The sequence below is a fragment of the Dreissena polymorpha genome, chromosome 1 (assembly GCF_020536995.1).
Source record: "Dreissena polymorpha isolate Duluth1 chromosome 1, UMN_Dpol_1.0, whole genome shotgun sequence".
NCBI lineage: Eukaryota > Metazoa > Mollusca > Bivalvia > Myida > Dreissenidae > Dreissena > Dreissena polymorpha.
In genome coordinates this window covers 147,241,668-147,267,823 of record NC_068355.1, presented here as the reverse complement: position 1 = coordinate 147,267,823, position 26,156 = coordinate 147,241,668, and the positions used below count along the sequence as shown (strand labels likewise).

Below are 26,156 nucleotides of genomic sequence, written 5' to 3'. Positions count from 1 at the left end.
TCATAATTAATACGAGAAATTAATTGCAAGTGGTAAACAATTAATTATTATAGCGAGTAAGTTGTGCAAATGACTCCCGGTTACAATTATGTGATAACAATTTATTTAATTCCAGTACATGTATATTTCAACATGTCCATTTATAGAACTGATTAACCTCGTTTTTCTGACATTTATTCGACACGTAATGCGCTTTAACAAATTTTCGTTGAATTAATTACGCACACTTGTAAATGTTTCGTCTGATAATCGATAGTTAGAAGACTGATGATGGCAACCGGCCGTGATCCTCGTGGACAACGTGAATTTCATGCATAATTCCGTCAAAACATTTATTCGACTCGTAAAGTGTTTAAACAAATTATCGTTGAATTTATAACGCAACGGTTAATATTTGTTGAAATCTCAAATGGGAATAATTAAATTTGTAATCCGAAACCCATTCCCGTAAGTCGATGTTAACGCGTTTTTAATCCGAAACACACTTCCGAATGTAAATGTAACCGCACCGTTAAATATTTTTGCTTCAAATTAGCAGTGCAAATTTATTTTGTGTCGAATCTTTTTGTCAATTAAAAAGAGCGCGAAAATTATGCAGCATGTAAAACGTCGCGTCTATTGCATACAAATGGCGTGTATTGAGCGTTTTAACAAGCACACAACAGGTCAGGGGATTGACGCATATTCAGAGGCAATATTTCATCAAATCTATAAATAGTCACTTAAAAAATGGCAAGGTTTGTGTTAATGAAATAACTGAAAGCTTTTATCGTAAATATGTACCAGCAAGAGATTGATAAAAACGGAAAAACGGGATTATCGGGTAATAAATAGAAACTTGAAAAATAGTAAGTATACAGTAATAGAGTCGGGTTGAAACGGATGTATTGAGGAATCGTTCGAGTCGGGATTTTACTATCTGTGCGGAAAAGTTTTAAAACAATTAAACAATATAAAAAAATATATATTTTTAAATGACTGGGTTTTTTTTTTTAGAGTCATAGCGCACCAAATGACGTCTTTTGACGCTGTTTTTCTTTAAGTTATAACGCACCACAGAACGTGAATTGACACGTTAAATTTTAAAAAAATCAACGTCGGGAGGGGACACCCGTCCCGATCCCACCCCCGATCGGCCCCGGGGCGCCTGAAAAAATTCCTGGGGAAGGCACTGATACTTTTTATTTGCCGATTGAACTGGTTCTTTTCCTAATTTGACAAAAATCACTGTCTATGTATTTATATTGCTTAAACCATCCTTACATTGCCATTGTAATTGTGTATTTTCAGATTGTTGCAAAGAATAATGTTAGCTTGAACTTCTTCAAACAAGGTGAGACAGACCATGTATTGTAGATTTGCAAAATTCTCTCTAAAATATTGTTATGTTAACTTCTTTCAAGCATTAGTTCTGGTTCAATTCATTTGATAATGAATTCAGTTTTCATGAAATCATATTATTATAAACCCATTTAAGTCCCTGGGAATATAAGTATTGCATTATTTCTGAACAGCTTTTTAACATTTGATGAACACAATAGGAATTGTGAAATAATAATTTAAACCAAGTTATCAACTAGTAACTACTCATTAACAAATACAATCTTTTCTACAAATATTTAAAAATAGTGTTACTTGTTTATAAACATATAAACAACTTTTTAGGGTGAGGGGGGGATAGCTCTTACTGTTAGCATAGTTTTTCATTTTTCATAAGAGTGAATGTCCCAATAAGCCAACATATACATCCTATATTGTAATCATGCTTCCTAAATGTGTAGGTCTAATATATTTTAACAGCTGCCAGAATGTTTGCTGTATTAACTTTCTGACCAGTTTTTAGCTGTTATGCAATCTGTCAATAATTAATTTACAATGCCTATATATTATGATGTAGAGCAAGTTTTTAAGAGGCTATATGCAGATTTGTTTGCCAGTACAGTGTTTTAATACAGGGTTAGCTCTGATTAAATAAGTTTTATGAAATGTATTGACTTTGTATAATAACTTTCTCTTACTAGTTTTTGCACTGTCCATCAGTCTGTCTGTCAGTCAGTCTGTCACACTTTTCGTGTCCGCTCTCTAATTCAAATAGTTTTCATCCGATCTTTACCAAACTTGGTCAGAAGTTGTATCTAGACAATATCTAGGTCAAGTTGGACGGGTCAAAAACTAGGTCACAGGGTCACTTAGTGCATTTCAAGGATTTAGCATGGTGTCCGCTCTCTAAATTAAGTAGTTTTCATCTGATCTTTACCAAACTTGGTCAGAAGTTGTATCAATACAATATCTAGGTCAAGTTTGAATATGGGTCATGCCGGGTCAAAAACTAGGTCACAAGGTCACTTAGTGCATTTCAAGGATTCAGCATTGTGTCCACTCTCTAATTGAAGTAGTTTTCATCTGATCTTTACCAAACTTGGTCAGAAGTTGTATCAAGACAATATCTAGGTCAAGTTCGAATATGGGTCATGTCGGGTCAAAAACTAAGTCACGGGGGTCACTTAGTGCATTTCAAGGATTTAGCATGGGGTCCGCTCTCTAGTTTATGTGACTTTCTGATTAATTTTGATATTCTTAGACATTTTTATGCCCTCAAAGGAGGGCATTTAGTAATCGGACTTTCCGTCCGTCTGTGTGTCACACTTTGCGTTTAGATTTCGAAAAAAGGTCATAACTTCTATGTCGCTTCAGATAGCAATTTCATATTTGGCATGCATGTGTATATGGATAAGGCCTTACATACGCACACAAATTTTGACCCCTGTGACCTTGACCTTGAACTTAGGGTCTGCGTGAAGGTTTCGAAATCTGCGTTTAGGTTTCGAAAAAAGCTCATAACTTCTACCAAGCGTTTATAGGGGGCATTAGTCATCCTATGGTGACAGCTCTTGTTTTTTTATTTAATTGTATACAAATATGCCTTTTAAGAATGTTTGAACTTTGGTAATCTATTGTCCATGTATAATTTAGTTAAAGATACAGAAAATGGTAAAAAAAGGCTTCAAATAGTCAATACATAAGTTAGTCAAATTGACCTAAAGGGATACTTTAGATACTATAGATAATGTAGATGTAATCAAGCCCTTTATCTCAAGAGTCTTCCTTATGCTTAGCACCTTATGATATAAGCACTGTTGCAACAAAAAATCAGAGTTGACACTGAAGTTTTGTTGTTGTTGTTGTTTTTACATTTTGCAGATGTTTTGCTTCCTGTTCTCATTGCAGAGTTGACACATTCCTGTTTGCAATCACACCAGCATGGTATTGATGTGCATTAACTCACCATAGTTTCCTTCTCTGGACTTACAATCTCACTGAACTGACTGCATGTGAAACCACCTTACTGATCTATATATAGTGCAATAACTTACATAATCATATATCATATAGTACCTCAGTAAAAGAAAGATCTACATATTATACTAACAACTCGTAGTGCCATTTGATCCAATTAGCCATTCAAATACAAATTATATAAATGTATATTATAACAGCAGATTGTAAAAAATAGTAATAACTTGCAGAAAAATTAATCTCAAATTTAGGCTCAAATTATGAGTTTATTATCTTTAGTTTCTTAAATTACTTTTAAGCCTGAACTAGTGTAGTTAAGAGATATATTTTTTTTTGTAATAATCAGACAAATTTCCTTTTTTGTTTTCTTCTGAAATCAGAGGTAAATAGCTAATATTCAAAGTTGATTGGTGGTAGCAAGAAAATAATAGCTGCAAAATGTCGGATTTACTTCACTTTGGGGATGAGGATGATAACCTGTTCAAGCCAGAAGAAAGTCGTCCAACAAAGGATAATTACCTGTTCAAGCCAGAAGAAAGTCGACCAACAAAGTCTTTTGAAGATATCTTTGGAGACACTGGAGAAGACAACACTCTAGATGATGTTTTAATGGCCCCTATACAGGATGACATTTTCAAGACCTCTGATATTAAACAGGCTGAAACCATGGTCAGTAAAGCGTCGTCAAAGCAATCAGCCACCCAAAAAACTGTTGACAGTTTATTTGGATCAGATATTGATGATGAGCCTGATTTGATGTTCCCAAAAGGAGACAAAAAGCCTGCCTCTGTGAAAGATGATGACTTTGATTTTCTATTCAGTACAGCTCAAGTAAACAAAAGTGATAAGAAATCTTTTAAAGATGACTTGGATGATTTCTTCGGCTCAGCTGTTACTGCTCAGTCTAGCAAGGCCAGTCTGAAGGCAGATGCAGGCATGGATCTGTTTGACATGGGTGAGAGTGTCAATACTGATGAGGGAGCCTCCACTGAAATGTGCCATTTGTTAGCATCAGATATACATCCAGTGTTCCTTGTTGACCCCCATGACAGCCTGGATGCAGTACTGAAAATGCAGCCAGAGGGAACTGTGCCAGCCTCAGATGACCTCTTCTCTCTTGCTAACTCTGCTGCTAATAATAACACTTGCGCATTGCATGATGAGTACAATAAGGTAGTTCTCATTGTTACATATATGCCCCCTTCTAACTGCATTTTAAAAATAATTATCTAGTTTTAATCTAGTCTAGGCTAGGCTATCACAGTATTTTTTTTTAAGAATACTAAAAGATATACTGATTCCTTGTTTTTAAATCAAAACAAGCATAGTATTGTGTTGCATTAGAAATGCATCTGAATTTAGAATTTGCTATTATTCTTAAAAAAAATTATCACCGTTTAGTATTTTATTTATGTAATCTGTATGTGTAAAGTAATGCACATGATGTTATTTAAATGAAAATTTAAATGTTGATTTAATCAGGTAAAGAAAACTTTTTAAGTGAATTGGTTAAATTAAGACTGTTTTATAATGAATTAGTGTGACAATTGTTGTATATCCACACCATTTTCACCTTAATAATATTATGTTTCACCTACATATTATCGTTGTAACATATTTAAAATACTGAATAATTATATAACATTAATTAGATAACATATAATTGAAGCTATGTTAACCTAATTATAATGAAAGTAAGTTATCAATCACTTTTGGAAAATCAATTTTACAGTAATTATTGATAAACATTAACAGTTGTAATAGTCATTTCATTGAGTACATGTTTTTAACCGTGCATTTTATGATGGCATTGAAACTCATCACTTTCAGGAGCAGTCAACAGAAGGGGAGACCAATGAAGAAGTGACTGTGGACGATATTTACACTAAATCTGAGTCAGAGCCCTGCAATGAGAGTCCTGAACTAGATGAAGAAGAACCAGTGGCAGAGACAACCAATACTGACAAAACTGGTTTGTTTTTGACAACAGCTATTTTGTCTTATATTTGTTGATATTGGGCTTGATCACTAGTGCATAACAAGTTGATCTTTATGTGAAGTTAAGCTCTCCTCCAACAAATAGATTATGAACAATTCTTTTATGAGCCAAGTCATGCACAAAACTCTCTTATACCATATATATGTAGCCAGTGTGTCTTCAGACCAGTTTGCAGTGGGTAACCATGACCACTCCTTGGTTATTCTCAAGATTTCCCCTAAAACACCCAGTCACTGTTCTACAAAACAGACTCAAAAGTGTGACTATGACTCAAAGCTTCCTATGCTGCTGAGCTATATAGCTAATACTTACCATAATAACTCAGTCATACGTTTACCTGCTCATACGTCAGGGGTAAAAAATGGTTAGAAAATTTGACATTTTGTTTAAGTGCATTTCATAAGACGAGTCAAAATTACAATTGGGAAACGAAAATCAGCATCAGTAAAATTGCGACCCCATCAAAATTATTGTCCAATTCTGTGATGCAACTTTATTGTTAACATTTTAATTATATTAAACAAACCAGATATTACATTAGTTAAAAGTATTATATATATAATTTACCTTTTAATTTGATAAATCGGTAATAATATAACAAAACACTGTGCTATTATTTACGATAAATGTGTTTAAGAATTTCTTATTCACATCCGTTTGCCATTGTTAGGAACTGTACAGGAAGTTGGTTAATCGTAAATTATTCGCCTTTCTCAGACAATCAAAGATAAATTTATTGGCGTTTCTGAGCTTAGGCCGAATAATAACGGCCCATTGGGACTCAACTTGTAAAAACAAATTGTTCAAATAACCGTTGAATTCTACCTCTGTGCTCTGCAAAAAATTTGAAAGGCGGAGCTATGCACATACTGTTACATAATTGAACAATTGCAATTAAGTAACAAACACATAATTAATTGAGCATGTAAATTGCTATATAAAGAAAACCAATTTCATCAGCGTGATATATGTTTCTTTATGTCTTCAGACAGACAGCTGCTTTCCTTCTCATAGAGTGCACATTTTTGCAAGACTTGTATAAATGGCATCGACTCTTTATTTACAATTTCAATGAAAAAAGACATTTTCTAAAATAAAACTTTGGATTAAATGTCAAAAATAACAAATAACGTGAAGTTGAAGACTGTGATAATATTATTAGTTGTCAGTTAAAAGACGACGTTTTGCATTGTAAATAAGCAAGTTTTTTGTCGCAACAACAACTTAACAACTATAACTGGGGGATTGATTTTTTGAAGAAAAAAATCTTGACTTTTTTCTGGGAATTTTATGGTTCTAATTGACACATGGTATTTCAGATGATGTTGACAATCTTGATGTAAAACCAGAGGAGACTGTTGACACCAAAGAAGAACTTGAAGAAGAGAAACACTACACAGAACCTACAAAGAAAAACAAGGCTAAGAAATCTCTTCCAAAAACAAATTTGAAAAAGGTTTGTGAGGATAGCCATCAGTATGTTAATCTACTGCTTCAGTGGTAATATAAAGGGCTTGTCAGTTGTTAGATACATTAACATAAATCATACTGCAATGAAAATTCTTGAGGGAACTTTGTTTTGCAAAAGGTGTTTAAAACATCAAATACAATTACAAGTGCAAAACCTACTTGATGGTATTATTATGAGATGCACAATACTTTAAATTAGATAGAAAGGTTAACGCTCTTCAAGACCAACAAGCACAACCTGTAAATATAGGACCTTCTAGATATCTGTTAATTAAGAACATTAAATTGGATTAAAATTGAAAATGACACTAGTGGACTCATTCCCCTTTTGATTCAGATGCTTACAAAATCACTATTGAGCATTGTTGCAATTAATGTTTGTTGTTAAACTTATTTCTTAATACAGAAATTTGTAAACTTGAACTCTTATTATATTTGTTTTGAAAATGTCATTTGACAGTTAATGAATGGCTTGCCCCAGTGTTACATGTATATTGGCTGCTCTCTTTAGTAAATATTTGCTTATTTTGAATAACTGCATATAAAATATCTTGCTTGTATTTATTCTTATCATGTTCTTGCGTTCACTAAAAGATGGTTAACAAGATGGGGTTTACCATTGAATTCTCTTGAAATAAAATCATGTAACTTGAAAAACAAATGGTGAGGCTTAATATGAATGCATTGCATACTTTATATGAATTATTTATGAATCATATTAAAAGGGTATATCGCATATATTGATTGGTTTGCAAGGTCTTAATAAGATAATATGAGCTGCTCTTTGGGAAAACCGAGCTTTTTTAACGAAATAATCCATAAACACCGAAATTTGTATCCCTGATTAAGCCAGTGCAAACTGCACAAGCTAATTTTGGACAACACTACGCTCATGCATTAAGACCAGTTTTCCTAGAGCAAGGAACAAGCTTGTCCGGGCCATAACTTTGTCATTCATCGTGAGATTTGTTCACCCTCATCAGACGGTGTGTTGCGCGAAAGAATTACGTCGATATCTCCAAGGTCACACTTTGAGTTCAAAGGTAAAAAATAGCCATAAATGAGCTTTTCCAGGCCATAACTATGTCATGCATTGTGAGATTTTAAAATCATTTGGCACATTTGTTCACCATCATTGGATGGTGTGTCGCACGAAAGAATTATGTCAATATCTCCAAGGTCAAGGTCGCCATGACTAAAAATAGATTTATTTTGAAACAAAGGGGGTTATTTATAAACAATCAGTTCAGTTTGAGTTGTCTTCCTTTATCAGGTTTTTTTTTTCAAATTGAAAACCTGGTTTTGTGACTATTTTGTCCCTTGTTTTTGGCTAGGATACAATCAAGTTTTAACAATTTTTTATTTTGTATAGGAAGTGTATTCTGTTAATATAAGCCATGTATAGCTTACCAACATAAACCTAAATCTTGTTAATATTACAGTAGTAAATTGCAAGCGTGAAATGTGTTTTATATTTATTTATATTCAAAAGGCATATGACAGCATGAATATCAGTAAGTGGTATTTTCATGTATTTGTATCTATTGTCTGTTACTTCAGTACACAATTAATATATTTGTCACGATGGTTGTTCAACAAACAAATGCATAAATATCAGTGTAAGTTAAATGTTGGCAAGCTATTGACATGCAAATAGCTTTACTGCATTGTAACCTTTGCTTGTATCATGTAGAGTATGGAGCGTAGTTTTGAGGACTTGCTCACAGGGCTCAGTGATGAGTCCGAGCCCGAACTCGACGATCTGATCATACCAGGCGCAATGGAAAGCTCAAACTTAGAGGTACACAAATTAGTGATCTCCAGGGTAGAAAATAATCTCCCCAAAATATTTTAAACATGTTTAAAAATTGAATTGTTTCTTATGATTCAGAAAAATTTTAATGTCTGTCTTTGATGATGGTGAGCATTCAATATATTCCCTATTTTGCAAAAGGCACTGACATTAAGAAATAATTTTCACTTAAAAGGCAAATCTATTATCACTTTCAAATACTTTTGTAGCTATAAAATAGCCTGTGTCTTAAGAGATTATAGAAACATTAATATAGTCTTATAATACAGGGTTTGATTGTATTTGAAAATGGATTCTTGCCTCTGTGGAAATCCTCGATCTTTCAGTGTATTGAATGTATTCACTTTGTAGTTGACAACTTGCGTGGATGATAACTTACTTTATCACCTATGCATACAGATTGCCTGTATAACTTGCTTTGATTTCAATATCACATTCTGAAATAACTTAGCCATATTTTTCTGTAAAATGTAAAATGATTTAATTTATAGAAAAATATGCATGTTTTTGTAACTGATTAATTATTATTACATGTATGTCATGTTTTTCTGCATTGATGGAACTGCATTCTGCATTCTCTGTTCTAAACCAATCTCATTTATTATATCATGGAAATTACATGTTACATTGCAGTTAAAATGTTTTTGTTTTATAAAAAACCAAGTATGTTTTTTTTTCCCTGAAATGGATTTTACCATAGGAATATATCAGAGTGTTATGAACTCATCAAATTTGGGAAAAAATTATCTTGAATTACCAATTTGTGTGAATACATTTTAATTGGTCACAAAAACAGTTGGTCTTTGTCTGAAATGTTTCAGTCCATCCTTTGGAGTCCGACCACTTCTAAAGCGTTTGATGATACTTCAGTGAGGGCAACAGTCTTGGATAACTCAGATGCAATGTATGCTATTAGTAGCACTCCAAATGTTGAGGTCAAGGTCACAGCTCCAGAGATCAGCATTGAACCAGCTGATACTGAAGATTTCTTTGAGGTCAGCACAGTTTATATGTATATTAAATATATGAGGTTTGAAGTCTTGTCAGACCAAATTTAGATGTGTATTTATCAGTTTAAACTTGTTACTATTTTTATGCCCCTGGTAGGGTGGCATATAGCAGTTGAACTGTCCATCAGTGTGTCAGTCTGTCTGTCCGTCCGTCCGAAAACTTTAACATTGGCCATAACTTTTGCAATATTGAAGATAGCAACTTGGTATTTGGAAAGCATGTGTATCCCATGAAGCTGCACATTTTGAGTGTTGAAAGGTCAAGGTCATCCTTCAAGGTCAAAGGTCAAAAAACAAAATCCAAGGGAAGTAACAAGCTTTAAAGGGAGATAATTTCTATTTTATATCATTTGGCAGGTAGAGATCATTAACTTAGTGAAGTTATATTTTTTAGCTCACCTGAGCACAACGTGCTCATGGTGAGCTTTTGTGATCGCCTTTTGTCCGTCGTGCGCCGTCAACATTTTGCCTTGTGAACACTCTAGAGGCCACATTTATTGTCTGATCTTCATGAAATTTGGTCAGAACATTTGTCCCATTGATACCTTGACTGAGTTCGAAACTGGGTCATGCTGGGTCAAAAACTAGGTCACTAGGTCAAAAAAAGAAAAACCTTGTGAACACTGTAGAAGTCACATTTGATGCCCAATCTTCATGTAACTTTGTCAAAATGTTTGTCTAAATGATATGTTGGTTGAGTTCAAAAATGGTTCCGGGCCGTTGAAAAACATGGCCGCCAGGGGACGGGGCAGTATTCCTTATATGGCTATAGAGAAACCTTGTGGACACTCTAGAAGTCACAATTTTTGCCCAATCATCATGAAACTTGGTCAAAACATTGGTTTCATTGATATCTCGGATAAGTTTAAAATTGGTCCAGATTGGTGAAAAAACATGGCCGCCAGGTGCGGGACAGTTTTCCTTATATGGCTATAGTAAAACATTGTTAACACTCTAGAGACCACATTTATCGTCCAATCTAAATGAAATTTGGTCAGAAGATTGGTCTGTATGATTTCTTGGATGAGTTCGAAAATGGTTGTTTGCTTGAAAAACGTGGCTGCCAAGGGGCGGGGCATTTTTCCTTATATGGCTATTGTAAAACCTTGTGAACACTCTAGAGGCCACATTTATTGTCCAATGTTCATGAAATTTGGTCAGAATATTGGTCTCAATGATATCTTGGATGAGTTCGAAAATGGTTACATTTGCTTGAAAAACATGGCTGCCAAGGGGTGGGGCATTTTTCTTATTTGGCTATATATGGCTATAGTAAAATCTTGTTAACACTCTAGAGGCCACATTTATTGTCCGATCTTCATAAAATTTTGTCAGAAGATTCATCCCAATTATATTGTGGACGAGTTAAAAAATGATGCTGGTTGGTTGAAAACCATGGCCGCCAGGGGGCGGGGCATTTTTTCTTATATGGCAATAGTAAAACCTTGTTAACACTCTAGAGGTCACATTTATTTTCCGATCATCATGAAACTTGCTCAGAAGATTTGTCCCAATGATATCTTGGATGAGTTCGAAAATGGTTACCTTTGCTTGAAAAACATTGCTGCCAAGGGGCAGGGCATTTTTCCTTATATGGCTATAATATGGTTATAGTAAAATCTTGTTAACACTCTAGAGGCCACATTTATTGTCCAATCTTTATAAAACTTGGTCAGAAGATTTATCCCATTAATATCTTGGACGAGTTCGAAAATGATGCTGGTTGGTTGAAAAACATGGCCGCCAGGGGGCGGGGCATTTTTTCTTATATGGCTATAGTAAAACCTTGTCAACAATCTAGTTATGTCAGCAGTGTCATCCTGACCGGAAATAAGCGATTGTGGAATAAATATTTCCGCATTACATAAGTGCCCACAAAGTTACATAACTCGTAACCATCCCGTGACCAGTTTACTTGCATAAGTAAACGAGACCGCACTACTACCAAGTTTAAATGACAGCCATACTGTCGAAATTTGAGGCAAATCCAAACAAGCAAACATGTCTGTTTACAGTTTGTGGACAAGGAGGAGATTGAGGGGCAGGAGGAGGGGGATATCAGTGGGGTGGAGATGAGGCACAAGCCCCAGGCTGGAGAGTTTGACCTTCCTGACATGCAGGTCAGTGGGAGAGTTCATAACTTAGTTTGACTGACATGCAGGTCAGTGGGAGAGTTCATTACTTAGTTTGCCTGACATGCAGGTCAGTGGGAGAGTTCATAACTTAGATTGACTGACATGCAGGTCAGTGGGAGAGTTTATAACTTAGTTTGCCTGACATGCAGGTCAGTGGGAGAGTTCATTACTTTGTTTGCCTGACATTCAGGTCAGTGGGAGATTAGTTTGCCTGACATTCAGGTCAGTGGGAGAGTTTATAACTTAGTTTGCCTGACATTCAGGTCAGAGGGAGTGTTCATAACTTAGTTTGACTGACATTCAGGTCAGTGGGAGAGTTCATATCTGAGTTTGCCTGACATGCAGGTCAGTGGGAGAGTGCATAACTTAGTTTGCCTGACATGCAGGTCAGTGGGAGAGTGCATAACTTAGTTTGCCTGACATGCAGGTCAGTGGGAGAGTGCATAACTTAGTTTGCCTGACATTCAGGTCAGTGGGAAAGTTCATAACTTAGTTTGCCTGACATGCAGGTCAGCGAGAGAGTTCATATCTTAGTTTGACTGACATTCAGGTCAGTGGGAGAGTTCATAACTTAGGTTGCCTGACATTCAGGTCAGTGGGAGAGTTCATATCTTAGTTTTGTATTAAATATGGCATGGTTTCAAAGGCTTAGAAAGATTATATCTGAATTTAATGGATGCAATTGTTCTATGCATTATTTATAAGTATTTCAATAAAAGATAACAGCATTGCTGGGGAAAACTGTTGCTTCTATACATGTATAATATATATTTTGTGTGTTCAATATTCTCTATGGTTTAATGTATTTACTATCGGTATAAATAATTGTTGACAAATGTTAGCCATATGAAAAACTAGTTGATGAATGCAATTTATTTGTCTGCATTTACTGATGAAGGATTTCAATGACACTTTTGCTAATATTTCTTCATTTTATTTGCTCTTATACATAAATTGTAAAAATTTACTTTGCTTTACCATGTTATAGTATAACTTAAAACAATGAAGAAGGATCACATTCCTTTTCTAGGATGCTAACCATTTGGATGTGGATGTGACCAAGCACAAGTCTGCCCTTGGCAAGCAAGGCTCCCTTGCTCTCCGTAGGAAGCTGTCACGTAAATCTCGCAGGTCGCTGCTGTCCACAGGTGAAGACGCTCTCTTCCAGGACTCAACAGGTGACCTCACAATGACATACCCTTTCTCCCTCTAAAAGCAAAGTGGAAATGGCTATGTGAAGCCGGCATATAACAGAACAGCCTGCAAGTAACTTAATTTAATAAGGAATATCGTTAACTTTATTTGATTTCCTTATAGACTACAAACCCTTCTAAATGCATATATAAATGCTTAAAGGCCCTGTAAAGGTGACAAATCCAATTATTATGCATATAAACTGGTCAAATTTTTAACGGATTTCAGTTACTCTTGCATAAAAAATGCTAATAAAACAGCTTAGGTGCAACGTTGTCAAGAATAATGGAAGATATACCCATTTCATAATTGGAAGAAATGTTTACAATTTTGCAACTAACCTGATGTGTAGCCTCAAGCGGTGACGTATGCTAAAAATAAGGGAAAGAAAATTCAATTTTAATTCTATTTTAAAGAACTTTTTACTAGCAGAAAGTTACTTATTAGATCACTACAAACGTTTTAACCATTTAAACGATACCTACTTTGTGAGTGATACCGGAAAACGTTAAAAATAAACGATATTTTTTTGGTGACCCGAGTCACTTTCACTTTCCCGAGTAAACAGCGATGTAAATAACTGTAAACACGATTGACATGGAGGACACTGTATTTTGAGCTCAAAACAAGTTGTATTGCTTATCTTTTATGGTAATGTCCAATAGCATATATATATATATATTGCTTTTTGATAACCTTTATAAATAAAATATGGATATATATTTTAAAATCGGTAAATATTAACGGATCGTCACCTTTATAGGGCCTTTAAGGTTTAAGGCATGGTTGAAGGAATATCTGCTACCATTATTGGGTAGACTGATCAGTGCATTGATAAACTATATTCTATCTTTATTACATATTTGCTCAACTGACTTAACTAAGGTTTACTGCATCGTATCATTTGCATTTGTGTATTGATCACCGCTGAAAATGTACTGGCGTATTTAAAATTCACCTTATGTTCACAAAACTGTATTTTGTAACAAGCTTTGTAATTCGTTCAGATAGTTTAAGCCATCTGTATAATATGCAGATATTTGGTGGTGGAAAGAGATTTTGTAAAGTTGAAAACATCATGTCCATACAAGTTTTTGCTGCTTGTCACACAACACAAATACACAAATGTATTACATGCACATTCAATTCATGCTATTCCTTTTCTTATTTTTGTAGAGCCAAAGCAAAATGCTGACAGTGAGGGTGAGGAGACAGTTGAACCTGAGGCGAATGACTCGCCCCCTGCCAAGAAACCCAGCCCTTCCATGATGGTCCCTCTGCCTGGCATTGCTGCAAAGGTAGGTCATGTCTGTTCATAATACTTGTATACATGTAGTAAGTCAATTTGACCCATTCCTTCCATCATAATGCCATTGCCTTGCATTGCTGCAAAGGTAGTCAGGCTTTATGATAACAAGGGCTGTTTGTAAAACATGCATGCACCCCCGCATATGGGCTGCCAGTTGTAACGGCAGCCATTGTGTGAATATGTTTTTTGTCACAGTGACCTTGACCTTTGACCTAGTGACCTGAAAATCAATAGAGTTCATCTGCCAGTCATGATCAATGTACCTATGAAGTTTCATGATCCTAGGTGTAAGCATTCTTGAGTGATCATACAGATCTAGTGACCTGAAAATCAATAGGGGTCATCTGCCAGTCATGATCAATGTTCCTATGAAGTTTCATGATCCTAGGCGTAAGCTTTCTTGAGTTATCATCTGGAAACTGTTTTACTGTTTCAAGACACTGTGACCTTGACCTTTGACCTAGTGACCTGAAAATCAATAGGGTCATATGCGAGTCATGATCAATGTACCTATGAAGTTTCATGATCCTAGGCCTAAGCGTTCTTGAGTTATCATCCGGAAACCATCTGGTGGGCTGACTGACCGACCGACCGACATGTGCAAAACAATATACCCCCTCTTCTTCGAAGGGGGGCATAAAAATTGAATGTTATTTATATAGCTTGCAGGGAGTAAGTCCTACTATAGTCTACTGTGGTTATTTTCAATAAGTGGAGTTGTATTATTTTTGTAAAATTTTGAAATGTAATAGGTCCTACCAAAGTCATATGCATTTTTGTTTAAAACGTTCATTTGATGAGGTATCATAATTATGAGAATTAAAACACAGAGATGACCTGTGTACAGGGAATCAAGGATAAAGATTATATGCACATTAATTTTTGGTAGATTGTATCTATATAAAAAGGGATTTAGTCACTTTGATTATACCCCCATTACCATTGGTAATGGGGGCTATAAAGGAGTCACTTTGTCAGTCTGTCTGTCTGTCGGTCTGTCTGTCGCGAAAATTTCATCCGATCTTCACCAAACTTAGTCAGAAGATGTATCTAGATGATGTCTAGGTCAAGTTTGAATATGGGTCATGCCGGGTCAAAAACTAGGTCACAGGGTCACTTAGTGCGCTTTAAACGGAAAGTTTGTCCAGACCATAACTATGTCATTAATCGTTAGATTTTAAAATGACTTGGTACATTTGCTCATCATCATGGGACGGTGTGTCATGCGAAAGAAGTACGTGGATATCCCAAGGTCAAGGTCACACTTGGAGTTCAAAGGTCATGAGCTTGTCAGGGCCATAACTTTGACATTTATCGTAAGACTTTAAAATCATTTGTCACATTTGTTCACAATCATTGGACGGTGTGTCATGCAAAAGAATTATGTCGATATCTCCAAAGTCAAGGTTACACTTTGAGTTCAAAGGTAAAAAACGGCCATAAATGAGCTTGTCCTGGCCATTACTATGTCATTCATTGTGAGATTTTAAAATCATTGGGCACATTTGGTCACCATAATTTGACGGTGTGTCATGCGAAAGAATTACGTCAATATCTCCAAGGTCAAGATCACAATTAGAGTTCCAAGGTCAAAAATGGCCATAAATGATATTGTCCGGGCCATAACTATGTCATTCATTGTGAGATTTTAAAATTACTCAGTTCATTTGCTCACAATAATTGGACGGTGTGTCATGCGAAAGAATTACGTTGATATCTCCAAGGTCAAGGTCACACTTTGAGTTCAAAGGTCGAAAATTGCCATAAATGATCTTGTCCGGGCCATAATTATGTCATTCATTGTGAGATTTAAAAATTACTCTGTACATTTGTTCACAATCATTGGACGGTGTGTCATGCAAATGAATTACGGTGATATTTCCAAGGTCAAGGTCACATATGTAGTTCAAAAGTAAAAAATGGCCATAAATGAGCTTGTCCAGGCCCTAACTATATCATTCATTGTGAGATTTTAAAATGACTCTGTACATTAATTTTGTTCACATTAATTGGATGGCGTGTTGTGCGAAAGAATTCAAGAGTTCAAAGGTCATATGGCCATAAATGATAATGGCATAATAATTCTTACATATCGCCATAAATTAGCTTCTGTTGTTTTGTCAAGACCGCATGCAAAATATTTTGTGTCAATGCAGCAGGTGGGGGTATACCTCATGTCTGTGACAAAGCTCTAGTTATTGATAAATTGCACCAATTTTTAAAGTGAGTTACTCATATTGGTCGTTGATAAATTGCACCTATTTGGAATGGAGTTTTGTACTTTAATTGTTGATGAATTGGACCGGTTTTAAGGTAGTTAGACACATCAATTGCAGGTGAATTGCACATATTTGAAAGGGAGATACTCACATTGGTTTTTTTATAAATTGCAGCCACCACAGAGACTGACACCAAGTGCCACAGACGGTCTTGAGGCTTCCACTGAAACAAAAGAGGTGAAGCGTCTGTCACGACCTCCACCAGGGGCCTTCATTCTCCCCTCCCCAGCACAAGTAGATAAACCACTTCGATCACCAACCAAGCCACCAACATCAACAAAACAAGTCACTGAGAACAAATCAGCTGTGTTTGAAAAACCGGCACTGAGGTCCGTCAAACCTGTGACAGATCAAAGGTCACCGGAACCCATGGAGACGGGCACATTCTCTACACCTACCTTAAAGAGTGTTGAACTTCAGGAGGGAGAGAAGAGGGGCCGCTCTGAAAGCAGCGAGAGAGACTTGTCTTTTCAGCCGCCAGTGTTAAGGAGCCGGACATGTGAAACACCTGAAGAAGACAAACCAAGTCCATCTAACACAGGTATGGGCAGGTAGCGTTCGCAGGGTTAGAAACGAACAATATGGTCATGACTGCCTACCAAACTTCATTCCTTCAATTCTTTATTCACAGATTTATATATTTTAAAATCTGTTTGCCCACCTCACATTTTGGGGTCATTGGCACATGGGCCCCTGCTTATTTCCAGCCCTTAATTTTTGGTTTATGGAAAATTGAAAATTAAAAAATATATCAGCATGCTTCCATTTCATATTGGCATATTAGAAATGTCGCAATGTTGGATAGCTATTTGATCAATTGTTTAAAATTAATGTTGAAATAGGGTTTCTGACCCATACATGTCATTTTTTTTAATGTAATATAGTCACACAAATTTATGTTTATTAATCTGATGTTTAATTTTGGATTTTTATTCAATTTTTACAAAATGTCAATTTATAATGTTAACCACCAGGCAATGTCTCATGATTGGACTCATGTCAATTAGTAGTAGGGCTGCAACGAATCCGAAAAATTTGTTCGAATCAGAATCCAAAGATGGTTTCTTACAGTTTTTCGGATCCGGATCCCTCAGATAAGAGAAAATTAGAATTTTATGTCTAAATTAAAGTAATCATTGTTTAAGAAGTATAATTTGACTAAAAATCATTTTTAAAAAAATAACAAAAAACATAACAAATTTCTCGTTTAACATTGTAGTAATGTCAAAATAAAACAAAACTTTCACACTTATTCACTTAATAGTTTGCTCGTTAACATACACTTTTCACTGTTCATACAGTTTGATGTTTGTTTTTACAAAAATTAAAATATCAACATTGTCCGGGTCCAGGCAAGCCTAATGAGCACTGAAGAGGTCTCCTGCTGTGGTGGAGAAGATTCTCTCACTGGGCATTGAGGTTCCTTGCATCACAAGATAGCATTTAAACTTTATATATGGTGAAATATGCTTTCAGGAACACAATTTCAAATTTGACAGGTCGCAAAATTATGCAAAATTTACCTGAATAACATTCCAGCCAAACTGGATCCACTACCGTTGTTATGCTCCCCCAAAAAAATTTGGGGGGAGCATATAGTCGCTGCTTCCTCTGTCTGTCTGTCTGTCCGTGTGTCCGTCTGTGCACAATTTTTGTCCGGACTGTTTCTCAGCAACTAATGACCGGAATTCAATGAAACTTTATGGGAAGCTTCACTACCAAGAGGAGATGAGCATATTATCACCGGGCTCTGGTCGGTTGATTTTTCACAGAGTTATGGCCCTTTGAAATTTTCCATTAACTGTACATATAGTGCAATTCTTGTCCGGGCTATTTCTCAGCAACTAATGACTGGAATGCAATGAAACTTTATGGGAAGCTTCACTACCAAGAGGAGATGTACATATTATTAGCTGGTTCTGGTCAGATGATTTTTCACAGAGTTATGGCCCTTTGAAATTTTCCATTAACTGTACATATAGTGCAATTCTTGTCCGGGCTATTTCTCGGCAACTAATGACTAGTTTAAATGAAACTTTATGGGAAGCTTCACTACCAAGAGGAGATGTGCATATTATCAGCGGGTTCTTGTCGGATGATTTATTTACAGAGTTATGGCCCTTTTAAAATTTCCATTAACTGTACATATAGTGCAATTCTTGTCCAGGCTATTTCTCAGCAACTAATTACCGGAATTCAATGAAACTTTATGGGAAGGTTCACTACCAAGAGGAGATGTGCATATTATCAGCGGGTTCTGGTCAGATGATTTTTATGCTCCCCAAAAATTAATTTTGGGGGGAGCATATAGTCGCTGCTTCGTCTGTCCGTGCGTGTGTGCGTCTGTCCGGCCGTCTGTCCGTCCGTGCACATTTTTTGTCCGGGCTATTTCTCAGCAACTAAAAACCGGAATTCAGTGAAACTTTATGGAAAGCTTCACTACCAAGAGGAGGTGTGCATATTATCAGTGTGTTCTGGTCGGATGATTTTTCACAGAGTTATGGCCCTTTGAAAATTTCCATAAACTGTACATATAGTGCAATTTTTGTCCAGGCTATTTCTCAGCAACTAATGACCGGAATTCAATGAAACTTTATGGGAAGCTTCACTACCAAGAGGAGATGTGCATATTATCAGCGGGTTCTGGTCGGATGATTTTTCACAGAGTTATGGCCCTTTGAAATTTGAAATTTTCTATAAAAAAATTATTGTCCCCCCAACTACTGTGCCCTCAGGACATTTCCTTTTATCTGAATATATTGTGCAATCTTGTGACAAAAATAAACTTTGGGGAGCATCACCTGTCTCCGACGGTTTCTTGTTTTAAATACAACTAAAAAAACAATAAGGATTGAAAACTTACTTATTGCCATTAGGAATTGCATTTGAAATGGTAAAATCCTCCATGATTTCGAATTAGTTTTGCTTTCGGTGCTCATTACATAATGTCCAATGATACTCTTAGACGATACAAGCCGAAGGATCTCAAATGATCTGCTATTAGACTGTCACACGTTAATAAATATCGACTTTTATACGTATCTTTTATCTTTTAAACAGAACCAGTCTGTTAATAAAACAATACTCGTGAAATCAGCGCTAGGTTACATACAACTATGAAAATAATATTCGGAACCGAAATATCCAGGGGCGGATATCTGTACCTGGGAATCTGAAGTTGGATCCGATATCATCGGATATTTCGGGTACCCGATGCAGCTCTAATTAGAAGGGTATTCCCAACAGATATAATTGAATAGTCTGTATTGGTTGTTGTGTTGTCAGGGGTCGACAAAATTGTTTTCAGCAACTTGCCCTGCAGGGCGAGATCGCTAAGAATTTTCACTTGCCCTGCTGAAATATGTACTTGCTCTGCAATTTTTTCAAAAACTGCAATAAATCAGAACTAATATGTGATTTTCTATTGGTTTTCATATAGAACTGTTAACTCACGAGCTTCAATAAAGCTTATAAACTGTTTTAACACACTTTTCACTTGTTTGTTTTTCATTTTGTCCGGATGGTCACAATCATAATGATTACACTTTAGGCGCATTGCAGAAGAGCCCGAAAGGCGTTTTGTTAAACTCAAACAAGCCTCTGTGTGTACAAAAGGCTGTTTTCTCTTTGTCATTTTCGTCCATTAAAACTTGCCAATAGCCACTCTTTCAATTTAAAGATATGATGAAATTAGACGAATTTTTTAGAAGTATTAAAAGATCGTATACTGTACTGTACATGTAAAAGATACATTCACGAAACATACCGGTATGAGTGCATAATGGGAACAGGACTTATTTTATCGCAGTGTGGAGAAATCAACATCCGGTTAATTTTAAATCGCCGATAAAACGTTGTTTTGTTTGGTAAAGATGTATTAAAACTTGAAATTTAGATCTTTTTGGCCAGAAATGCCACTCGCCCTGCAGGACGAGCGCTGCCGGAATATTCACTCGTCCTGAGTCGATTTCTACTCGTAATTACGAGCGGGCGAGTTGATTTGTCGGACCCTGGTTGTTATGTATTTTTTTCAGTCATGTTTATTGAAATGTCGTTGTAGGGGGAATTATTTAGATATGTGTTTTTATCCTGTTTTGTATCTTAACATATCGTTATTTATTGTATTGAAGGACAGATGTGTAACTGTTGAGGCTTTATTTTTCAACATTCTACTATTTCAGTGTAAAATGCAAGCAAAGTCTTGAGTATGAAGGGATAAGTGCAGTAATGCGCAGTAAGAGATTGAAGGTGATTCTTACAGTTACAGGGTCTCCCTTATGTGCTTGTTGTCTGTATATTCAGTCTGTACAGAATGGCGTGTTCATCAAACAAATATTTTATATGAACAGTTCTTGGTGTTTTACACATCGTATTGAATTATGAAATATATATCACCATAATTTCCTAGCATGAACTGCCTGGCATAAAATTAGAATAAATCGTGTATTATTTTCTCAGGAGTGTTCATCAAGCCAGCTTTGAGAAGCACGCCAAAGCCGGAAAGGAAGTCGTCTGAGTCTGAACAAAGTGAGAAACCAGACTTTGATGTTCCTCTGAAGAAAGCTTCTAAGCCTGATTTAAAGCAGAGACATGAATCACCTAAACACATGTTTGAGACGCCCAAATTGAAAAGCACTGGACGTAAAATAACACCTGCAGATGAACATGACAATGATAACACCAACACAAGTGCTATTCCTAACAATGACCATGCATTTGATAAACCTGTTCTCCGACAAACAAAAACGAGAAATGATTCAGCGGGTGAATCAGGGTTCACGTTTGAAAAGCCTCCATTAAAATCTGCTGTATCACCTGGCAATGCTAGAGAAAAACCAGACAACTCATCAGGCGGAATGTTTGAAAAGCCTGCGCTAAAACGGGCAACACCATCTCCAGAAAAAGAAGTGAAACCAGCTACCGAGCCCAAGGGGATATTTGACCGGCCGGTGTTGCGGAAAACCGGGTCCGTGAGTCAAGCTGAAAAGGACAAGCAGGAACAAGAGAAGCCGTCTTGGCTGCAGCAGGCTGCAGAAAAGCAGTCCAAAGTCCTTGATGTCTTGCAGTCTAAAGGTAAATGTCAGCTATGTTCTCGCTTGGCTGCAGTAGGCTGCAGAAAAGCAGTCCAAAGTCCTTGATGTCCTGCAGTCTAAAGGTAAATGTCAGCTATGTTCTTGGTGGGTTGTGCTGGTGGTCACAAAACTGCTTTTGGAAATCTTGAATAAAGTTAATTTTAAGTGACAAAACAAAAAAATATTTATCTCATCTGGAAAGTTTTTACAAGTGTATAACAATATATTTAAATTAAAATACTGATATATGAATGATCCAGAAAAATGTATTTAAAAAATGTACCCGAGATTACCTACGAAAAGAAGTGACACCGACAAAATTGAATCATAAATCAAATACCAACACAAAAGTTGTCTTGGTGTCAAAAGTTATGGTGAGTTCAATATATTGTTTGCTTCATTATATAAAAAAAAAACACAGAATAAATGTTTTTAATTATTAAAGTACCATAATTACTGTAAGTTTTCGGACATTCTACGTTTTTGGAAACTCTCTTTTTTAGCAAAAATAATTATGTTTCATGACTCTTAATTTTCGGACATACAGGTTTTCGTCAATAATTATTGTCTCATTTTGGGATAGTATGTTTAATTGCGCTATTCTACATACTTTTGCCCTGTTTTCATTAATCTTGTGACACTTTGATCATAGATTTTTACAACAGGAATAAGGTAATAAAATCTTGCAGATGTATGCCTGAGGGCAAATGGCCATTGCATTTGGGTAAAATAACCATATATATGGTAGAAAATAATAAATTCGCCCAACAGCATTTGAAACAGTGTTGTCCTTTAAGGGAAGCAGAATGTTTTTATGTCCCCCACTATAGTAGTGGGGAACATATTGTTTTTGCCCTGTCTGTTGGTCTGTTGGTTGGTCTGTTGGTTGGTCTGTTGGTTGGTCTGTTGGTTTGCGCCAACTTTAACATTTGCAATAACTTTTGCAATATTGAAGATAGCAACTTGATATTTGGCATGCATATGTATCTCATGGAGCTGCACATTTTGAGTGGTGAAAAGTCAAGGTCAAGGTCATCCTTCAAGGTCAAAGGTCAAATATATGGGTCAAAATCGCTCATTTAATGTACACTTTTGCAGTATTTCAATATTCAAGATAGCAACTTGATATTTGGCATGCATGTGTATCTCATGGAGCTGCACATTTTGAGTGGTGAAAGGTCAAGGTCATCCTTCAAGGTCAGATGTCAAATATATGTGGCCAAAATCGCTCATTTTATGAGTCCTTTTGCAATATTGAAGATAGCAACTTGATATTTGGCATGCATGTGTATCTCATGGAGCTGCACATTTTGAGTGGTGAAAGGTCATGGTCAAGGTCATCCTTCAAGGTCAGAGGTCAAATATATGTGGCCCAAATCGCTAATTTTATGAATACTTTTGCAATATTGAAGATAGCAACTTGATATTTGCCATGCATGTGTATCTCATGGAGCTGCACATTTTTAGTGGTGAAAGGTCAAGGTCATCCTTCAAGGTCAAATATATGGGTCAAAATTGCTCATGTAATGTCACTTCTGCAATATTGAAGCTAGCAATTTTATATTTGAAATGCATGTGTATCTCATGGAGCTGCACATTTTGAGTGGTGAAGGGTCAAGGTCAAGGTCATCCTACAAGGTCAAACGTCATATAGGGGGACATTGTGTTTCACAAACGCATCTTGTTTGTTTTTACTTTTTAGTTTTTTTAGCTCACCTGATTGTCAGGTGAGCTTTTGTGACCTGTCTTTGTCCGTCATATGTCCGTCCGTCCATCCATCCGTAAACATTTGCTCGTAAACACTCTAGAGGCAACATTTCTTGTCCTATCTTCATGAAATTTGGCCAGAAGCTTTGTCCCAATGAAATCTTGGCCGAGTTCGAAACTGGGTTGTGCCGGGTCAAAAACTAGGTCACTAGGTTAAAAAAAAAGTTCAAAAATGGTCGAGATCAGTGAAAAAATATGGCTGCCAGTGGCAGGGAGCATTTTTCTCTATATGTATATAGTGGCAGTTTTCCCTATTTGGCTAAAGAGAAACCTTGTAAACACTCTAGAAGTCACAATTTTTGCCCAATCATCATGAAAGTTGGTCAAAACATTGGTTTTATTGATATTCCGGACGAGTTTGAAAATGGTCGGGATTGGTGAAAAAACATGGCCGCCAGTGGGCGGGGCATTTTTCTCTATATGTTTATAGTGAAAACATGTGAACACAGTAGAAGTCACATTTTTGGCACAATTTTCATGAAATTTGCTAAGAACATTTGTCCTTGATACGAGAGTTGAGTTCAAAAATGGTTCCGGTCAGTTGAATAACATGGCTGCTGGGAGGGGGGCATTTTTCTCATTATGCCCTACCCCCCTTTCGAAGAAGAGGGGGTATATTGTTTTGCTCATGTCGGTCCATCCGTCCACCAGATGGTTTCCGGATGTTAACTCAAGAGCGCTTATGCCAAGGATCATGAAACTTCATAGGTACTTTGATCATGACTCCTATTGATTTTTAGGTCACTAGGTCAAAGGTCAAGGTCACGATGACCCGAAATAGTAAAATGGTTTCCGGATGATAACTCAAGTACACTTATGCCTAGGATCATGAAACTTCATAGATACATTGATCATGACTTGAAGATGACCCCTATTGATTTTCAGGTCACTAGGTCAAAGGTCAAGGTCACGGTGACCCAAAGCAGTAAAATGGTTTCCGGATGATAACTCAAGAACACTTATGCCTAGGATCATGAAACTTTATAGCTACATTGATCATAACTCGCAGATAACCCCTATTGATTTTCAGGTCACTAGGTCAAAGGTCAAGGTCACGATGACCCGAAATAGTAAAATGGTTTCCGGATGATAACTCAAGAACGCTTAGGCCTAGGATCATGAAACTTCCTAAGTACATTGATCATAACTCGTAGATGATCCCTATTGATTTTCAGGTCACTAGGTCAAAGGTCAAGGTCACGGTAACCAGAAATAGTAAAATGGTTTCCAGATGATAACTCAAGAACGCTTATGCCTAGGATCAATAAACTTCATAGGTACACTAATCATGACTCGAAGATGACCCCTATTGATTTTCAGGTCACTAGGTCAAAGGTCAAGGTCACGGTGACCTGAAATAGTAAAATGGTTTCTGGATGATAACTCAAGAACGCTTATGCCTAGGATCATGAAACTTCATAGGTACAATGATCATGACTCGCAGATGACCCCTATTGATTTTCAGGTCACTAGGTCAAAGGTCAAGGACACGGTGACCTGAAATAGTAAAATGGTTTCTGGATGATAACTCGAGAACACTTATGCCTAGGTTCATGAAACTTCATAGGTATATTGATCATGACTCGCAGATGACCCCTATTGATTATCAGGTCACTAGGTCAAAGGTCAAGGTCACAGTGCCAAATAAGGTATTCACACAATAACTGTTAAGGTCACGGAGACTCAACCTGGAAAAACGGTTTCCGGATGATAACTCAAGAATGCTTACGCCTAGGATCATGAAACTTCATAGGTATATTGATCATGGCTCGCAGATGAAATAATGATGAAACTTGACCAGGATGTTTGCCTGGACAATATAGAGGTCAAGTTTGACATTTGGTAAAGATTGAATGAAACCGACTCCTCTCAGGTGAGCGAACTAGAGCCATCTTGGCCCTCTTGTAAATTCAGGCAAGAGGAAGCAAAGCTGTGAAGTTGTATTTATTTTGTTAAGCAGAAAAAGTTAAATCACAAGAAAATTCTTGTACAGTGATTTATTGCATTTATTATGCCCCCCTTTGAAGAAGAGGGGGTATATTGCTTTGCTCATGTCAGTCGGTCTGTCGGTCGGTCTGTCTGTCCGTCCACCAGGTGGTTGTCAGACGATAACTCAAGAACGCTTGGGCCTAGGATCATGAAACGTCATAGGTACATTGATCATGACTCGTAGATGACCCCTATTGATTTTGAGGTCACTAGGTCAAAGGTCAAGGTCACGGTGACCCGAAATAGTAAAATGGTTTTTATCCCCACGCTTTTTGAAAAAAAGGTGGGGATATTGTGGTTATCTCCGCCGTCCGTCCGTCCGTCCGTCCGTCTGTCTGTCTGTCTGTCCGTCCGTCCTGGCCACTATCTCCTCCTACACTAAAAGCACTAGAACCTTGAAACTTACACACATGGTAGCTATGAGCATATGTGCGACCCTGCACTATTTGGAATTTTGATCTGACCCCTGGGTCAAAAGTTATAGCGGTTGGGGTGGGGCCGCGTCAGAAATTATAACTCATTTTTTTAGGTTATTTTACATTTACTTCTTTATTTCTACACCGATTCACTTCAAATTGATACTGGACCTCTCTTATGACAATACGGTCAATCTCAACCATGCATGGCCCCATTCCCAACCCTGGGGCGCCCCGCCCACATAGGCCACACCCACCAAAAATTTCCATTTACTATAATTTTTTCATTTCTACACGGATTCACTTCAAATTGATACTGAACTTTTGTTATGACATTAGGGTCAATCTCAACTATGCATGGCCCCAATCCCAACCCTGGGACGCCCGCCCACATAGGCCACACCCA

At 36.7% G+C, this 26,156-nt stretch overlaps 1 protein-coding gene across 22 annotated transcripts in view; it reads left to right on the top strand.

Moving 5' to 3' along the window:
- The window catches only part of LOC127854865 (neurofilament heavy polypeptide-like), an 85,479-nt gene that overhangs the window by 44,336 nt on the left and 14,987 nt on the right, over positions 1–26,156 (top strand). For 16 of the 22 annotated variants that reach the window (XR_008037229.1, XR_008037194.1, XR_008037219.1 and 13 more), the window contains 11 exons: positions 1,291–1,333; positions 3,229–4,470; positions 5,128–5,269; positions 6,616–6,752; positions 8,460–8,567; positions 9,401–9,574; positions 11,605–11,709; positions 12,755–12,902; positions 14,095–14,216; positions 16,621–17,047; positions 20,965–21,579. Coding sequence is in view for 13 of the 22 variants with exons in the window: in XM_052390019.1 (XP_052245979.1) it covers positions 3,736–4,470; positions 5,128–5,269; positions 6,616–6,752; positions 8,460–8,567; positions 9,401–9,574; positions 11,605–11,709; positions 12,755–12,902; positions 14,095–14,216; positions 16,621–17,047; positions 20,965–21,579 (2,713 nt within the window). In the remaining 9 variants the exon portion in view is untranslated. The remainder of the gene's footprint in view (positions 1–1,290; positions 1,334–3,228; positions 4,471–5,127; positions 5,270–6,615; positions 6,753–8,459; positions 8,568–9,400; positions 9,575–11,604; positions 11,710–12,754; positions 12,903–14,094; positions 14,217–16,620; positions 17,048–20,964; positions 21,580–26,156) is intronic. The other 6 variants (XM_052389996.1, XM_052389992.1, XM_052390003.1 and 3 more) reach the window with 3 other exon arrangements.